This window comes from Procambarus clarkii, chromosome 11, assembly GCF_040958095.1.
Source record: "Procambarus clarkii isolate CNS0578487 chromosome 11, FALCON_Pclarkii_2.0, whole genome shotgun sequence".
NCBI classification, from domain to species: Eukaryota; Metazoa; Arthropoda; class Malacostraca; order Decapoda; family Cambaridae; genus Procambarus; species Procambarus clarkii.
In genome coordinates this window covers 34,771,525-34,787,048 of record NC_091160.1, presented here as the reverse complement: position 1 = coordinate 34,787,048, position 15,524 = coordinate 34,771,525, and the positions used below count along the sequence as shown (strand labels likewise).

General features: G+C 36.8%; 2 protein-coding genes across 5 annotated transcripts in view; both read right to left on the bottom strand.

Moving 5' to 3' along the window:
- On the bottom strand, positions 1-13,004 carry LOC123758264 (uncharacterized). The gene is made up of 5 exons (XM_045742434.2): positions 10,853-13,004; positions 10,004-10,110; positions 9,401-9,536; positions 6,229-8,779; positions 1-5,333 (listed from the first exon to the last, which is right to left on the bottom strand). Exons 1-5 carry the CDS (start codon positions 12,699-12,701, stop codon positions 5,105-5,107), a joined length of 4,872 nt encoding a protein of 1,623 aa, XP_045598390.2. The 5' UTR covers positions 12,702-13,004; the 3' UTR covers positions 1-5,104.
- Positions 12,727-15,524, bottom strand: part of LOC123758265 (uncharacterized) — a 16,389-nt gene continuing 13,591 nt past the window's right edge. For all 4 annotated transcript variants that reach the window (XM_045742435.2, XM_069322561.1, XM_069322563.1 and 1 more), the window contains exons 9-11: positions 13,504-13,569; positions 13,151-13,244; positions 12,727-13,010 (exon numbers count right to left, since the gene is read on the bottom strand). In XM_045742435.2, the coding sequence (XP_045598391.2) occupies positions 13,000-13,010; positions 13,151-13,244; positions 13,504-13,569 (171 nt within the window). In that variant the 3' untranslated portion in view covers positions 12,727-12,999. The remainder of the gene's footprint in view (positions 13,011-13,150; positions 13,245-13,503; positions 13,570-15,524) is intronic.

The window sequence follows — 15,524 nt, the reverse complement described above, 5'->3', positions numbered from 1 at the left end:
TCATAAAACACAAGTTTAATATCAAGTACTTCAATTTTTATATCAAGCAACTAATTATAGCTCAAGTTTGGGTTTAATGGAATAAATTAATTCCTGGAGTTTATTGTGATTGTATAATATATTCAAGCAAAATATATAAAATCATAACAATAAGGGAAAAAACTAACAAGAGTGCTTGTCGAATAAAACAAACTGACACTTTCTTAGTCAAATTAAACTTGGATGTGTGTGCTCACATCCCGACTGCATGTATGTGACGTGGCAAAAATGGATCACTTGCACATCTTGCTGGAACACACACACACACACACTCTTGTACAACAATACAAGGCAAAGGGAGGACGTAGGCAAAGAGAGGAGGAACAGGAGGTAGACAAAGGGAAAAGGGAGGAGGAACAGGAGGTAGGCAAAGGGAAAAGGGAGAAGGAACAGGAGGTAGGCAAAGGGAAAAAGGAGGAGGAACAGGAGGTAGGCAAAGGGAGGAGGTGGTGGTGGTAGGCTAAGGGAGGAAGAGGAGGAGGTAGGTAAAGGGAGGAGGAGGAGGTAGGTAAGTAGGTAGGTAGGTAATCAGGAACAGGAGGAAGCTGAAATAAGAACAAGAGAGAGAAGCCAGAGATAAAATAAAATGGAAGGAGAAAAATTAAAAGCGGGATAAAGTAACAAAATAATAGTAATTGCAAATAATTCATAAATTGGCAAAAAATTACAAAAATAAGAAATCAGTCATCTCAAGCACATGTACATACTTTTGCTTAAAGTAACCTAACTACATACATATTGTTTACATAGTAAGACAATCAAATTGTGTAAATATGATTAAATGTATTAAAAAAAAATCTTTCATCTACAGTGTAAATCTTTAGTAGCTATTTATAAATGCATATATGGATACTTTATCTGTATACTGTATATATATATTTTAGTCAAAGTGAAAAATCTAGTCAATGTGAGTCATTTGAGCTTTCATTCACATCAAAGATTTCATTTCAACAGTGAACTATATGCCTAGCACCAATAAAAAACATGTGTTAAAAGTCTTCACAGAGATTTCTACCTTAACACATCTAGCACACATCTCTTGTAGTAACAGTACTGCAACATATACTTATAATCATAAATAAAAGAAACCTGACTTTCTAACTTGCTTTAACCAGCCAAATTATTCTTAAAAAATTAATTACGGTTAATTTGACATTCTGGGGAAAAAAAAAAAAAAGTTAAATTATAAGCGATACATTAACTGAGTTTAAACTACATCAGTTCAAGAGTCACACAAAATAGAGCACATGACAATATTGTAGTATAGAAACTATATAAATAAAAGTGTATGCAACAACACTAAATTATGGAACAAATTACCATGTAACATAATACACATGGGATCTCTGGATTGTTTCAAGTTTAGGTTTGACCTATGTACAATTTGAGCAAGATTGGTGGGCTATTTATATTAGCTACCTTGTATGGGGCCAACAGGCTGCCTACAGTTTCGTGTATTCTTATGTAATATGGAAAGTCAAAATAAGTTCATGACACTATATAATGGAATGTCCAAACAAGTGCATGACTTGTGCAGTCAATATGTGTTATCACAACAGTGTAATAAGAATGTCAATAACAGATAAAAGATTATACAGCAACCACAAAATTCACACAGTAAACCTAGATAGTTGAAACAAACCAAAGTCTACAATCTTCAAGCATACCAAGTGCAGAACATCAGTGCCGCTGACAAACACCAGCACGGCAACTGTAATTGCCGACATTAAGCACTTTGTGCAACCTGCAATAAAATGACTTCAAGCCACCCGTATAGCATGTCACTATGGACATTAAATTTCAGGTAAATCAACTGCATTGCAGAAAAACTTCAAATTCTACACAAAATGTTCAACATGTACAACTATTAATTCAATAATGTAATGAAATAAAATACTGTAATTTGAATTGAAACAAAAACGTCATCAAAGAGCTTACCGTCAGCATGCATGTCTAGATCACAGCTTGCAGTCATGGCTAATAAAGATGCGAGTAGAGTGAATAATAACCCAACATTCCCTCAGCTCAAGGCTACAATACATTCACAATTTTAACTGTACTGTATCTGATGTTAAATGTTGCTATATGTTGCAATATTTAAACACCAGATATAACATTCATGTCCAATGGTTATAATTCAAAATTCTTATCTGATTAACTCCCTACAAAATTTCTAAGTGCCTGTAACATAGTCTCTCTAGATTCAAGACAAGTACACACTGTAGTTCACTAAAATATTTGCAGACATAAAAAGGGTTAACAGCTGATAAAATGTAATACTGTACTAAAATTGCCAATGACCAAATTCATGAGTGTATAATTTATGATAAAGTACATCAATTGTGTGAATAAAAATCAACATTACTCATTTCTTATTTCCACAGGATGGGTATGGGGGCTGCATAATAAATGAACTTAACTAAAAACTTATTTTCACATGGGGTGGAGTCACTCGGTCAGAGATTTAACTGATTTACCTGAGGGCCACCAACCCTAGTGACCTCGATGAGGACAAGAAGCCGGCAGTTTGTCGGAGGTCCCCCCCATTTGCCTTGATCTTTTCTAGGTATATTTTAAAACTCAACACTCGTTTTGGCAGTTACAGCTTCGACAGGTAAGCAGTTACATGGGTTAATAACCCTGTGGGTGAAAAACATCTCCTGTTCTCAGGAGATGGAACTGTATCGTAGGAGAAGACGGTTAAAGACACTTCACAGGATCACAAGTGTTCTTGTCATGTTTCATATTACTTTCTACATCTACACATTAGATGTATTCTTTAGGACTGAAAACAGGAGATGCTTTTTTTTAGCCACAAGGTTATTAACCTATGGAACCACCTACCCGCCAAAGCCATTAATGCCAAAACTCTATTGGGTTTTAAAGTACAGCTGGAAAAGATCATCAAGGTAAATTAGGGGAACCTTCGACAAGCCGCTGGCTTACTGTCTTCATCGAGGCCACTACTGTTAGTGGCTCTCGGGTAAACATTACTTTCTAGTAGAAAGTAATATGTTTCATATTACTTTCAACACACCAGGTATCACCACCATAAAAATGGGACCACCACCACAACACAAAAAAAAAGCTTCCACAACAATGTATCAGCCGCACTACATCCCACATCTTTCATGAACATTCTCATTCCTTATTCTATATGTTGACCAAACCACACACTAGAAAGTGAAAGGGACTTCACTTTCTAGTGTGTGGTTTGGTCAACATTTTTCAGCCATGTTATTGTAACTATCTCCTTATTCTATATTTTCCATTTCAACTGTTCGAATGCTTCTTTAAAATTGTGCCACACCAGCATTTCCTTTCAGTATAGAAGGGAACATCTGCACCCTGTAGGCATATCATTTAACGACTAGCACTTCTCCATTACCCTGATTTCACACATACACTTACACAAATCAATAGAATTTTAAATTATCCTATTAAACCCTTGATCCTTTATAAACTCCATCTATACCAATGCTAAGGTCTCATCCTTTTCTATAATACTCTTTGACCTAACACTTAAACCCATATTCAGAGGAACCCATTTGAACATTACAAAATGTGTACCTAATCCTCCATCAATATTAAGTCAGTTACCCATTACATCCTTAACTCTTACAACTGAAATCTGATACCCTAAAAACTCACCACAATACAGTATATCTAACTTAAACAGCATTTCACTAGCTCCAAGCATTCACAACACCTTCCACTGTTCTCTTTCACGCTGTGTATTTGTCACATTACATAGTGTAATTACATTAGTGTAAACAATACCCCAATGGCACACACACAATGACAATTCATAGAGAAATATTACAATGTTAGAGTTAATCTCTGAAGTCATTGTATGTAAACATACTGTATATAGAACTGTACGGGTCTATACTCTTAGTGAGTTTGTCAAATTATCTTTATAACAATGTCACTTTTTCTTTTTTTAAGAAACGCTTAACATAGCAAAATGTTGCATTACATTAAGAATATATATGAATATCATTTCTTACCGTGTAAATGACTGGCAAATCTTAAATTATTTTTATATTGCACCAATGATAAAGAAAGCCACTCTATATTCCATTGATCACTTCTTACTATTTTATATGAAGAAAACAAGTTTTTTGTTTTAACAAACTTTTCTATCCATAAGTTGCTTCATCGTATATTACTGTTCACTAACTTTTTCTATTTACCTCTACTGCACCACTGACTATACATTTCTCTATCAAAAAGCATTAAAACTAAGGCTGTGTTAAAATTTATAATGATCACGAAAAAACTTGTCAAAAGAAAATATCAGGATGCTTCACCAGCTTCAGGCTTCTGGATACAGTACCGACAAGTACATAAGATAAAGAGGCATGATCGAGTGCAGGTTTGAAGCCTAGTACTGGTACCGGGAGGACCTTGTTACCGTCTAAGTGACACGGAAAGTCAAGGACTGTTAATCATGGAATATGCAAGTTCAAGGTGGTATTGAAGGTGATAAGGTGATGAAAATACTTGATATCCTTAAGTCAATGAATTAAACAGCTGATGTTCTTATCTTAATTCAGTAATATGGCAGGAAGGAACCAAGGAGCTCATCTCTCTCTCACATTTTGAAGTACCTCTCATACTGTACAGGCTTTGAGAACATGCTTGACAGTGAATAATGGGCAGGGTCACCCAGCAAGAGATGATCATGGGTGTGAATTACATTTAGTTGCAATAACTTCATGGCTTCTGTGTCAATGGTAAGGGGATGCCCATGGTGCGAAACTAGATTTTACCTGCCCAAGTTTGGTATTACCAGCAAGTAAATATTAGTCTGAAATTTTTTCAGATGAAATAATTGGATTTTGGTGAACTTTTTAGACTATATATTTCTGCTCTGATTGAAAAGAAAATGGAAACAATTTTCTGTCATTCTGCCTTCATACACAACTGGCTTGAAGTAGCCTTGGATTTTTCTGAAGTGATACTGAAACCTTTCCATTAAGAGCTTGATGGAAATGAACTAAAATTACAATCCCTAATAATTATTAGTTCATTAAAGACAAGCACCAGCTTGCTGAGCACTCTAGCACGAGTCATGCGAGTCATGAGAGTCTGCTCTACTACCCGGAGAAGATGAGTACCTACGGTTATTACCAAGACTACTACACTGAGACGCCTGAGAACAAAAGGCCTCTAGATCTATGTCTTGTGTAACCCCATGAACAGCACAGGTAGAACCTGACTCATAAGGCGATGGAAGAGCTACAGATGTTTTGCTAGGGAAGACTGAAGATATGATACCCACATACTCCCTGTAAATAGATAAAGAAATGTTATAATTTTGGATGCTTTGATGTACTGCAACATAGAGCACCACTACATAATTTTCACATGTTTATATTGTGTATATATACATATATATACAGTATGACAAGTGCCAGACCACGGAGGAAAATTGAAACAGGAATTTCCTTAAGTACTTTCGTATATTAATACATCTTCAGACTCCTTCTGAAGATGTATTAATATACAAAAGTACTTAAGGAAATTCCTGTTTCAATTTTCCTCCGTGGTCTGACACTGTCACATTTTTAATCATGTGTTTATTTTCGTGATATATACATATATATACAGTATATTCAAACCATTATTTTATCACAATCATTACCCCTTTTCCTACTTTTATGGAAAATGGAGGCATCAGCATACAAACAAAAGAAGACTAATACTGTACTTTTAACTATGAACAAGTACATGCAGCCCACGTTTTACACCCTGTTGGATAATGCAGTTTAAGCGATACATCACACAGTAATCACCTTCGTATCAAGTTTGAAAAAAAGTAAAGTGATAATTGACTGAGCAGTTTTCCCCACATTAATTTTTTTTGTAAATATTTGGATTATACTTTTGCATAGTCACTGCACATCCCAAGCAATCTCAACTTCATTATTAATCATATTTGTGGCTGGAAAGTTGCGAAAGTATTCAGTGTTACCGACTAAATATCTGAATCTTTTGTTAACAATTGTTTTTTTATTCAAGTGCCTGAAATGTAATGAATTTATCCTACACAGTGCCTTTTAAAACTGATTTGGACGAGTTCGGTTTGACACAGGGTTACTATAAGAGTACGTAAGATACAAAACGAGGGCTGCCTGTAGTACTGTATTATATATATAGGCTATGGTAATAAAATTAACTTACCAGTATTCTGTTTCCAGTTTCTCAGCCAAGGCTTCTAGTGGTGAGTCTGGGTTGAAGCAGTTCATGCGTGCATTACTTAGTATGTCAGGATGATAGGAACAAGGTCTTAGATCATGAAATGTTAACTGACAAAGTGGGCATGACATTTCAAATAAAGTTGGGCTCACAAGAGATTGTATGGTTCGCTTGGAATTGTGCTTATGGTGATGGCACAAACGTGATCTTGGGGATGGAACAGCAGGACGACTGCACTCGTTTTCTGTGCAAGACACTCTTAAGGTTGCCCTGAGTTGACACAGATGAATTCCCAGGCAAGATGCCAATTTACTGGATTTCATCATGTTATGCTGAATTGTTTTCGATCTTATTATCTGATGACCTTCAGAACAGATGCTTCCAGAGAGACTATTATTTTCAATTAGTTCAGAAGTGTCGCTACAACTCACAGAAGCATCAAAAGCTGCAAAACAATTCACGTCATCACTATTCTGAGTGCCATCTTGCGAAAAATTATTTACTATACGCTGATCACTTGAACACGTCTGCACTGGGGTGACAACCTCGTCGTTCATTTTTTTACCGTCAAGCTCCATTACACTGCCACGTGAAGTTACCCTATTCACCGCCATCCTATTCTGCTTCGCTTCACTGCCTTTCAAATTCTGTTTGCCACGATTAATTTTTTTTATACAATTATTTTTAATTTGTATGTCTTCATTTCCCTGGGCCCGCTTTACTCTTGCCTCACTGAAAAATTCCTTTATCAGACTCTTTGGGCATAATGGTTTTGTAACATTATTTGTATTATGGAGCCACTTTACTTTTTGTGTTTTGAGGAACTTCTCATTATTATGCTTCTTTACTGATGAATGGGAATTATCTTCACATGACTGAGTGGCTAACACAGCCTCTTCCAACGTAGCAGCCAAAGCTCTCTTGTGTGGAGACAATGTGAAGAGTTGCGAGTTAATTAAGAAGGAATGATCCGTGTGATGTGGCAGCCTCTTGTAATACCTTAATTCCAGCAAAATATCTTCCCTATTGGCATCAGGGGCTAGAGGTATCAAAGCAAACTTTTCACCATCTTCCTTACTCAATACTCTAACTTCTGTTATGTTTATCCTTTCAGTAGTTTGTGTCTCCTGACTATTAAGCTGAGGAGATCTTGGTGAACTATTACATGATCTTTGGGACTGACCCTGTGAAGTAACAAGATCATCTATATGAATTTTATCCCCAGTATCTCCAGGGATGGTGATTACACTGGACGAGTGTTCATCATTCTCACATCTGGGAAGCTCTGACGAAGCTTTAGAAATATCCTCAGATATGTTACATCGAGGTAAACCTTCACTGACAACAGCTGTGGCATTATCTGTTGGAGTATGGTCAAAGTTTTCCCGATTAAACTCGTCTGAGGCATCACAGACATGTTTTTGTTTATCGACACGTTTAGAGACCTGTGCAGCAGTGCATGATGCAATGCAGCTGGTGTCTTCAGACATATCCCAAAAGTCATTATTGTCAGGGGTCTTCATGACATATTTTTCACAGCATACAGACGGGGTCTTCCCTTCTTTTATTTTCATGCTCTCTGGTATACACTGAGTTTTAACAGTATTAACATTACACTCCTCCTCAGATATTGCTTTTGTTCCCTTTAGTAAAAGTGCTCCTTTTGCCATGCTTAAACCATTCAATTCAAAATTTGTATAATTTTGATTCTGTGAGAGACACACTTGACCAAGTTTATCTCCACATTTAATCTGAAGTAAATCTAATACCGAATTTTGAGGATTCTCATCTAAAACCAAGGGCTGTGATTTTGTTTCATTGGTGTTGTCAGAGCTATTATTTACTACACATTTTATTAACATGGGTACAGAAGGGGCATTGTCAAGACTAACATTTTTCTCTAAAGGACATGTTTCATTAATTACAGGTTCAGTGCTATTTAATTCTTTGCTTTGATTCTTAAGCCCAAAACTTGACTTCCTTTCATTCCTTGAAATGCTGACTCCTGTGCTATTAATACTCTTCCTTGAGGTTGTTAACAGCTTACTATTTCTCACATCAACAGAATCACTGCTTTCTTCGGTGAATATATAAGGATCGTAACCAAGATCCACACTACTCAAGTCAGTAACCATTTTGTGCTTAACAACGGAGCATAATCCAGCATTTACTGCTGGTGAGGATTCAGGATGACTTACACCTCCGCCAATTTTCATAGCTTTGTCTTGTACACTGTCTCTCCTCACTTCATTCATCTTGTGTTTTCCTTTCATAAATTTGCTAGACTCTTCCTGGCAACTTGAATTGTTAGTGTTTTTAAACATTTTACTAATATTTATTGTGCTATTTTTCCTTCCATCTTTACTGCATTCATTCATATTGTTAGTCTGTGGTTTACCTCCAATGGGAAGATCAGCAGACTTCTTGAAGGTTAATCTGAGAGGCATGTAAGCCTTGGCTCGGGAGCTACCAGGGTTGTGAGACGTGTCTCGCTCTGCTTCAACTACTTCTACAAGGTGGGAATTCTTCTCCATAACTAGAAACACAAAAATAATACAAGTTAACATTGGTCAAAATACACAGCTATTTACAATATTGTGCATTTACAATGATAAGGCTCCAGAATCATGTTATTAATTGAAAATAGATGAAAATTTCAGATCCAACAGGCAATTTTACTGCTAGGTAACAGGGGCATAAGGTGAAAGAAACTTTGCCCATTGTTTCTCGCCGGCGCCTGGGATCGAACCCAGGACCACAGGATCACAAGTCCAGCATGCTGTCTGCTCGGCCGACCGGCTCCCTTTGAGTGTCTAGGCAGGCTAACAATATTGACAAAAGCCCTCCTTCCTAAGTCACCAGCGATGTTAATGGAGAGAATGAAAGGTCTAGAGTTGTATTACTGTAATGTGTCTCATTCAGGACTGGAAAGAGTATTCTCCAGTGACTTCCTATCACAGACCACTTACAAATTTCCATGTGTGGCCAGTACAAAAAATCATCCTGTCTAGTTATACATAATCCTGTCCTTGGATGTAGTGGCACTTTACCTAAAGCGGCAACTCACTGTGAATGCTCAAAAATTATGTGGGAGTATGATGCATGTACAAGACATAACTGATATTTGTGCAACAAATTAACATTAAATCATTCTTACCTTTTTTTTTGGTTGAGGGAGACATTCTATATATTTTATGCATGTTCAGCTTCTCATCCAATTTCATCAGCTTTCCCTCAAAATACTTTTTAAGTTTTTTTGGACAAATGAGAGTTTTTCCATCTGGTGAACATGCCTGAAGAGAAAAAAGTATACTTTTATTTTTATGAGGAATCATATGACACGAGATCTAAGCTTTCATAACATTCGCGAGAACACATTAACACCCCATAACAATCTATACTGTAACCATATAATTAAAGTACCTACTTTAAGCTCAGGTTCATTAGTTGTAGTACTATAGAAGAAGGAAAAACAATAAAAAATAAACAAAAAATTCCAAGAGTACCATGACATATGTATGTCAATGACATATGTATGTCAGAGTAGTCATACATGTCATGGTAGTCTTGACACATCTCTACTTTTACCGTTTACACCAATTTTCAACCCCACCACCAACCCCATCCCTAAACACTTCTTCACATCCTCCCAAAAAGCTCCACAACCACAATTAACTACCACATACTCAAATAACCATACATAAAACAGGCTGTAACTACACAAAACTAAGTCATTAATACTGGACAACATTGCTTTCACCTTAACATCGGTCTTGACAGTCAATCCTTTGGATGTTCTAGTAAGACGCGGCTCAATGACACGCTTCCATCCCCTTGGTACATAGCGGTCATCTTCGATCGCTATTCCTTAAAAAGTAAACAGCATGTGATTTCACTTTCAACAAACAACCTGATGTCGAGGTCTTTATGTCAGGGATATCTAGTGCCAACACATTACTTCAGTTTAAAACCTAGAGAATAACAAAATTCCCAGGAACAATATGGAGAACCTTTGACAAGCCAAAGGCTTCCTATCCCCATCTAGGCCACTAGGAAGATTAGCGACACACAGGTAAATTAACCAGACCAAATCTGCAAGTTACATAGCATAACATAACAGTAATCAAAGAGACACTGTATAGACAATTTTGCATATTTTTCATCAGTAAGAAAATATTCTTTTAACATGTTACTGCCCTGTTATTATTTGTTAAACCCAACAATGCACTCACATTATGCAGACAGTATACAGTCTTCCCTAAAATATTTAACATTTCGGTCATCTTTTTCATTTATTCTTTTAACAAATAGTTGAATTTTTATATAACCTAGAAATACTGAATCCATCTAACTGTACATCTGTCAGAAACCTAGTTCTACAAACATGACTGATAGAATTGGTCATATTCTGACTACACAATATTTAATGAATTAATGTTTGATTATCATGCTGCTTCAACATATTTCTTACTACAAATCTTCCCATATTGATTTAAAGATCTCACACACAGCATCAGCGTGTGATTCACACAACCATTTTCTCCCTGCAATTATTCACTCAAATATATAAAGTTTACAATATTTCATGAACTAAATGCAATCCATTTACCTTTTAATTTGTCTCCACCCTTCTTGCCCTTGGTGGATGAAGAACCTGGAGTTGGGTGTGTACGCTTCCATTTTTTAGACCTAAAGTTTTTATTAGAATTTATGGCTTTCCATGACGAAAAGTGTTTAGGCTTCTTGGTTTGTTTGGGTGCTTTGTTCTTGGCGGGTTCATTGTTTTCAAAGCTTTTCGTACTCTTCTTTTCAGACCGAATGCTTCCTCCCTCACCATTCTCGGTTTCTTCATCAGGTGTAAGCCTTTTCTGCGTTTTTTCATGCTGTGAATTTGTATTCTGTTCTACCATAAACTTCAGAGGTCCTTTTGTCTTCATGTTTCTAAATTGATCTTTTTTGGCTGAAAGCTCTGGAACTGGCAAGGCATTTGCTAAATACCTTTCTTCAGAACTTGACTTCCCAGCATTAGCAACAACATTGTTTGTGTCCGACTGATCATATTCAGGCACGTTGAAGGTGACCGAGAGCTTTGCTTTTCGAGAACTTGTCTGGCAGCAATTTGTACCAATATTCAAGTTGGATAGCTCACGTGCATTACTGCCAGGCAAATCCTGATTTTCATCAATATTAGTACTTTGCAACTGTTGCGGGGAATTTTTTTGACAGTTTTGAAGTGCTCTTGGTGGACCCTTTTCTTTCAGGCAACTTGTTCTGTAGGGTTGCTCACCACACGTGTCGTTCTCAGCGGTATTATCTACACTTCCACAAGAATGTAAAATAGTGTCATCGTGTCCATGATTTAAATTGACATTCTTTGTAACGTTACTCGTTGCAGATTTGAAGCTATTTGTATTCTGAGTTAATTCAGCGTTACCACAAAATTCTACATTAGTTTTGATTGTTTCATTTACAAAATACAAACTATTATTGCAATTCTCACTTTCCCTCTCATGAGCATTCAGAGAATTACTTTGCATTACATTCTTTTTGTTATGACTCTGTGTGTAATCTACATTATTTTCACCGATGCCTTCACAAGACTCACCTTCTGGAGTGAGTTTACTAATGACAGAATGCAAGCCGTCTTGACTGTTTTCTCCCTCATACTCCTTACTGTTTTTGCTACAAATACCATACGTTAATGATTCCAATATATTATCTTTGCACATTTCAGGAGGATTATCATCATTTATCTCACTTCTCTCATTATTTTTTTGGCCTACATTTTTGCCCTCATTGTTAACACTATCATTGTCTGCAGATTTGCCTTCCATTCTACACTCATTTTGCTGGGATGCTTTCATGCTTTTCTCATTGTATCTTCCTTTTTTAAGTAATCTACACTCAACCTTACTTGGGCTGACACCTGCCTTACAAGATTCTTTGTCTTCGACATTTTCTCTTTTATTTGGACTCGTTTCATTATGTGTACAGTCTTCTGGTACATCCTTAGCCTTTATGCCCACTTTAACAGTCCCATATTCAACCTTTGTGTTTGCTTCATTTGCCTTTGCAGTCTCTCTATCTTCCCTATTGCTCCCCGATATTTCCATCATATTCTCGAAAGGCCACTTCTGCACGTTGCATCCGACATCTCCATGCACTTCAGTTGTCATTTGTGGGGTTGAGGAATTACACGACATTTCAAATTCAGTATCGGAAGACAATCTTAGTTTATTGGGGCTTTGTGAGGTGTCACTGCCTCCTGTCATCTTCATCTTCACTTCATTTTCGGGAGATAATCTTAATCTCTTAGGAACTTGTGTTTCAATGCCCACTATCCTCTTTGGAGTTTCAATGCGGTCTCCATACTTACTGCAAGATAATGCATTAATATATCTTTTCCTTTTGCTACTTTCTGTGTGAATAAGTTTTTGGGAACAAGACAAATCACTCATTTCGGAAGAACTCTTTTTACCGTGAAAGGTCAATTTTACATGTGGCACATCAAATTTATGGACTTTCAGTCTTTTATTTGCTAAGGTTTTACTATTTTTCACTATGAAGTTAAGGTTTTTCTTCAAAGCTTTGTTTTTGGACGTTTGCTTTTTAATGTTTGCCTTTGAACAGAATGCCTCAAGTACAGAATCTCGAGACAGATTCTCTTTGTCTCTGACTCTTGTGAACGGTGATGTCACTGCATCAGTCTTCTGTGGTGCTGATGACTCTTCACGATCTTTCGAATTCTGGTTTACATTACTTGTTATCTGCAATACAGAAGGAATCACTGAAGTATAACGTGACGATTGCAATTCCAGTGTGGAATATAGGGCTGTATTCCACACACAATATTCTGGTAAATCTTTCATCAGTAATGACCCTCCTATTTTTGTATGCTTCATAATACCTGTCCTTGAAGTTGTGGTGATGGCTTTTAGCTGATGAATGGTGGTCTTCAGAACATTATTAAGGACTTTAAACTCCTGTTGTATATTAGGGTTCTGAAAAAGTATTTATTATACAATTAATAACCAGTTTACATTATTTGGGTGGAAACAAGCACAAGGTGATACTTCTTGGTAGAAATTCAGTAGAAACAGGAAAACTCAGAAATTTATTCCAAAACCAATCTCTGCCAGAATGAGGGAACGAATGCTGAAAAAGCTGAAAGTGTCTTGATTGGTAAAAGTTTTTTTTTTTAAGTATGAAAAATGATTTGGAACTACTAACCAAATGCCAACAACATTCATCTGTACATACTTTATAATCAATGGGTGGTGACTGCTCTACATCAGGATCCATAGAAAGAAGACTTTCTGGAGCCATCTGGGAGAAGAAAAAGTATTAAATTAATTATGAAAATTTCACCGATTATTTAAAACCAAAACTTAACACTTTCGCGCTCTCGGCGCTCAAAAAAAAACAATACCCCAGATGCTTTCGGCACTTCGCGCGCCTACGCGGTAAGACCGAAAAAGTGTACACTCTTTTGACTGTCCAGACAATAATTGAAGGCGCACGTATTTAAATTTGGTATCACTGTGTTCGCAATGAAATTGTCTATAAGAGCATACCTATAAAATGCCGCCCAAGCATAAGGAGTATCAACACCAAATAAAAAACTATGCAGATCACTCGCCGAGAGCACCAAACAGCAACAAAATGTTTCCACTCTCTTAATGGTTGCGAAGCCTACAGTTGTCCTACATCGCTAATTTTGGTATCATTGGAATCGCAATAAAATTCTCTACACGGACATATGCATATGAATGTTTAATATAGGTAATTGCCCACCCGCAAGAGTGTGTGAAGTGGAGAGTAGTTAGCCGCGAGCGCACTGGCGAAAACACAGGGGGGAAATCATGCTTGGAAAGTTTATACGTTTCCTGACCCTACTTTTCTATGTACGTATTTCCTTTTTATACCAATGTGTTCGCAATAAAATTTTCTATAAGATGAACTGTATAACATTTGTACAAAGCATGTGTAAGAGAAGCGCCAAATATAGAACCACGTCGCTCAGTATGCGTTCGCGGCAGAAACGAACGCATTGTTTTCGTTCGTTTGATGTTTGTCATGTTTATACTTGTTGAAACATTTTATAATTTGTATGACAGTGATCGCAGTAAAATTCCCTACACAGACATATACATAACACATACAAATATTTCCCACGTGTTGGATATATCAACGGCTAAAGGGAACCCACTGCCACACGCTCGCCACACCCCCAAACATACTTTGTGTATTTTTTTTTTTACTCATAGAAGTTTATGTGATATAATATTCATTCTGGTACCAAAAAATTCGCAAATAAATTCTCTACAAAACAAAAGTATCCCCATCCATTTCGGTTAAAAAATGGAATTTATAGAAATATTTTTTCAATGGACGAGAAAAGTCGGCTGTTATGCGGAATCGTAAGAAAAAACGGCGACGAGTTATCTCTAATCTAAAGCGCGAAAGTGTTAACACATTAAAAAAAAAAAAAATGACTTCAAATGAGACAATTTACCTTCAACTATTCCAATATTTATAACTCAAACATCAGGTAAAAAAAAAAATCAATACCCCATTCCTCAATTTCCCAGGACTGGAAGGCATGTCTTGATAAATATAATAGCAACATATTACAACATTACACCCATCTTAGCCAAATATCCCCAGTTTGCTAACTGTAGGTAGTAACCGGGTGATTGTAACCTATCCACCACTGCCCACCGGTTGGGGGGGGGGGGGGGGGGGAAGGCGGTGTGCAGGGGGGGGGGGGGAAGGCGGTGTGCAGGATAAACATATCAATTGTGACACTAGCTCTCCACACATGTCAGTTGCTTAATTTAGAAACTGTACTTGTGGTCGGTCTCGAGCCCATTGTTGATGTGACAATGTGCATTGAATTTTGTAATTAGCTCATCAAGATTGTAACTTGCTTAGCTAAATGAACTGTGGGGATTCAGTCCCTGAGCCCATTATGTGCCTCTGTAACCCTCTCCACTACTGCCCACAAACAAGATAGGTATGGGGTGCATAATAAATGAACTAAAAAAAAAAAAAAAAAAAAAAAAAAAAAAAAAAAATAATAAAACTCTTATGCAGTAAAACATCACTACATGACAGATAGGTGTGCAGTATTCTTCACAAGTTTATATACAATCAAGTCAAACACTCACTCCTGCTCCACAACCTGCTGCCGCCTTCCCCCTTATTCCCTACCACATTCTCAAGCAAACTATAAGCATGCATTGTGATGCACTCTCCTCAATCTTATATTCCATTCTTAA

Excerpts from the sequence above, each read along its gene's own strand:
- LOC123758264 (XM_045742434.2), bottom strand. The coding sequence starts at position 12,701 with ATGAGTGATTTGTCTTGTTCCCAAAAACTTATTCACACAGAAAGTAGC. Across the intron at positions 8,780-9,400 it reads TCCCTCAACCAAAAAAAAAG|TTATGGAGAAGAATTCCCAC; the intron begins GTAAGAATGATT and ends TTGTGTTTCTAG. Across the intron at positions 5,334-6,228 it reads AAACTGGAAACAGAATACTG|GGAGTATGTGGGTATCATAT; the intron begins GTAAGTTAATTT and ends ATCTATTTACAG.